The sequence below is a fragment of the Mus caroli genome, unplaced genomic scaffold, assembly GCF_900094665.2.
Source record: "Mus caroli unplaced genomic scaffold, CAROLI_EIJ_v1.1 scaffold_6407_1, whole genome shotgun sequence".
Lineage (NCBI taxonomy): Eukaryota > Metazoa > Chordata > Mammalia > Rodentia > Muridae > Mus > Mus caroli.
Genome location: NW_018390468.1, coordinates 79,243 through 82,070, shown reverse-complemented (window position 1 = coordinate 82,070; position 2,828 = coordinate 79,243). Strand labels below are relative to the sequence as shown.

The window sequence follows — 2,828 nt, the reverse complement described above, 5'->3', positions numbered from 1 at the left end:
CCGAGGACCCAGGTTCAACTCACAGCAACCACATTATGGTTCAGGACAATCCCTCTAACTTTAGTCAGTCACAGAGTATGTGATGCTATCCTTCATCCTGTATAGGCAGAAGGCATGGATGTGCTACACAGGCATAATGCAGGCTAACTATCCATACACCATAAATGAATGCAAACATAAAAAATTTTTTTTAAAATTCAAAAGAGTACCAAAGTGGAGAATGAGGTTTCTATTTTAGGTGTAATTTGCTAAGATTACAGAGTTAATTTATAATTAATTCTCAGTTCAAGGCTTGAGTCACCAGGAAAAGTGAGAATAAATAGATTCTTAACCTTCTTTGTGGGATCTGATCTTACCCATAATACTGAAGAACTGAGAGTCTTCTCCCAATACTTATTGAACAGGTAAATGAGAGACATTTTCTCAGTTTCCCTAAATGCACATGCCAAAATCCAGTCAGAAGTTCATCCCTGTGAATCAGCACAAAGGGGCTGAAAATCGCATAACCAAGGGTCAGAAACTCATGAATATTTACCATCAACGAATACTCCTCTAAAGAGAAACTTAGAAAAAAAGAAAACGCACAATCTGTCCAATAAAAGAAAACAAAACAGAGCATCAGAAGGAGGACACTCTGGGCAGCTCTCAGCTCAGGGGGAGTTCTGTAGAGAAGCTTGGAGTTCTGAAGGTAGAGGACATGCAGGTGGTGTTTGTAGAGAAGAAATACCATGTAGCCACTGGCCCCTCCCATGGCACCCTGAAACACTGCATCCCTTAGGACCATGAGAGGAAGAAAAATCCATTTTATTTTCTGACTTGGTAACATAAAATAACAATTGCTCTCATCACCCCTAAGCTGTGATACATTCAGTCTTGTATTTGTGGTAGAATGGATTAGGTTCACACTTATTGAAGCATTGAGTACCCAAAAGAATGAGAAGAATGGAAGGATGTGCCATGCAGACTTTGGCCTGAGCTTCCTCCACCCAGATGCTCTGGGACTGATGATGATGGCCTGGACCACAGTGAGGAGACTGCTGGTGCAGATGGAGAGGCCCCGGGCCACCCTCTCCAGGTAAACAATGGTCTTACAGCCTATGTCATCTAGGAAGTTTCTCAAACCAAAAGCTCCTTTTGTCTTTGGCAATCTCTTTGCAAGAAGAAGTATGATGTTTGTAAAAGCCAAGTGGATGAGAATAACGTGTATGAGCTTTTTCTCAGGGCTTCCCCACCAACTGAACATATAATTTACAGAAACAGACATGTTCCCCAGAATGCCAACCACAGTCATGGATGGGAAAAACATTTTCTTAATGAACTTCAAAACCATTTTTACATCCTAGGTAAAAACAAACAAACAAACAAACAAGCAAACAAAACAAACGTGTATCTAGAATGCAAAGAGTTTTATAAGAAAGCATTAGTAATGCTAGATAGACATCGATATGGACAGCACATCTGCATAATATCATTTTCTGCTGTTCGAGAGGCAGTGGTAGACATGCAATGTTGTAGATGACGTCCCTGAATCTTCCCCTTTTTTCTTCAGACTCTGGGTTATTGTGTGCTTTCAGTTTTTTAACTATTATTCAAAGCCTAAAGTTTTAATATTTTTATCATTACACTAGCAAAATTGACTTATTCAAGAGTGTGTTTGTGTGTGTGTGTGTTTCTGTTTGTCTGTCTGTATGCCTGAATTATCCATGTTAACTCCCAGCATAGCTGAATTGCACACTAAGTGTCTCCAAACCAAAATTTCTTCCTATTTCTTACTCTGTTTTATCATGTTGCCCTTCCAATTCTAAAAGTCCTAGTCATCTTTTTATTTTCAATTTGATCAGTATAACAATTTCTAGATTTGAATTTAACTACAAATCATTATAACTACAATTTCTACATTATAATGTCTAAATATTTTTATACTGAACATTCTGTGATTCCACTCTACATACATTTTCAATAGTTATTTTTTTAAAAATATTCATTCCTGAGTATCAAGTCAAATTGAATGACCATTCAAGATAGGGACTTGCTGTTAAAGTTGAATCATCAAAAATATGCTGAAAAAAAAATACATATTACCTCAGGTGGCAGCCAATGTAGGTGTTCTAGTGCAACGAGAGGTGGTAGCATAGACCTGTGATATCAGTGGATGACTTCAGGGCATCTGTGACTCCAGTGAATGACCTCAGTGAATCTAATGGAGCAAGGAGCAGCTCTGGACCAGGGGACAATGACAAGGTGAAGAGGAGAATTAGAATAATGACATGCTGTGTGCTGCCATGAGATGAGTAAAGTTTTGAGGTATAAGCCCTCAGTGCAAGCCCCAGGCAACACAGTAACTTGGATCTCATTGTGGTGAGCAGGGATTCCAACATCTAAGAGGACATGCCTGCGTTTACCTCTGTGGGGCCTTTTGAACAGCAATTATGACACTTGGCTCTGCAACCTGCTTTTCCTCTGACCTGTTTGTCAAACAGGCTGCTTTGTTCTAAATCTGTCCATGTGCATCCAGAAGTTAGACCTTGGAAGGATGTTATTCTTTATGTCATAGAGCTCCATTCTCACTTCTTAGGGATTTATGGTAAGCTTTGGGCACCTTTTCTAAAGTAAGAGGAGTCCAGATGCTTGAGCAGCTCCATAGACTTGTGTGTTCTGAGTACTTAGAGTGCCTCTGTTCCCTGCTCTCCTTCCTGCTAAACTCACAGGATTATTTAAATATCTGTGTCCTGATGATCTCACACGTGACCTATGTGAAGTTAACTTTGTTTACAGCTTCTGATCCAGGTGGCCTCCCCACTCTGAAAATGTCAATCAATTCCTATTAA

General features: G+C 39.6%; 1 protein-coding gene across 1 annotated transcript; it reads right to left on the bottom strand.

Annotated features, from left to right (window-relative positions):
- Positions 1 to 214: 214 nt before the first annotated feature.
- Positions 215 to 1,405, bottom strand: LOC110288663 (putative vomeronasal receptor-like protein 4). The gene has a single exon (XM_021154954.2). It carries the CDS (start codon positions 1,328 to 1,330, stop codon positions 353 to 355), a length of 978 nt encoding a protein of 325 aa, XP_021010613.1. The 5' UTR covers positions 1,331 to 1,405; the 3' UTR covers positions 215 to 352.
- Positions 1,406 to 2,828: the final 1,423 nt, after the last annotated feature.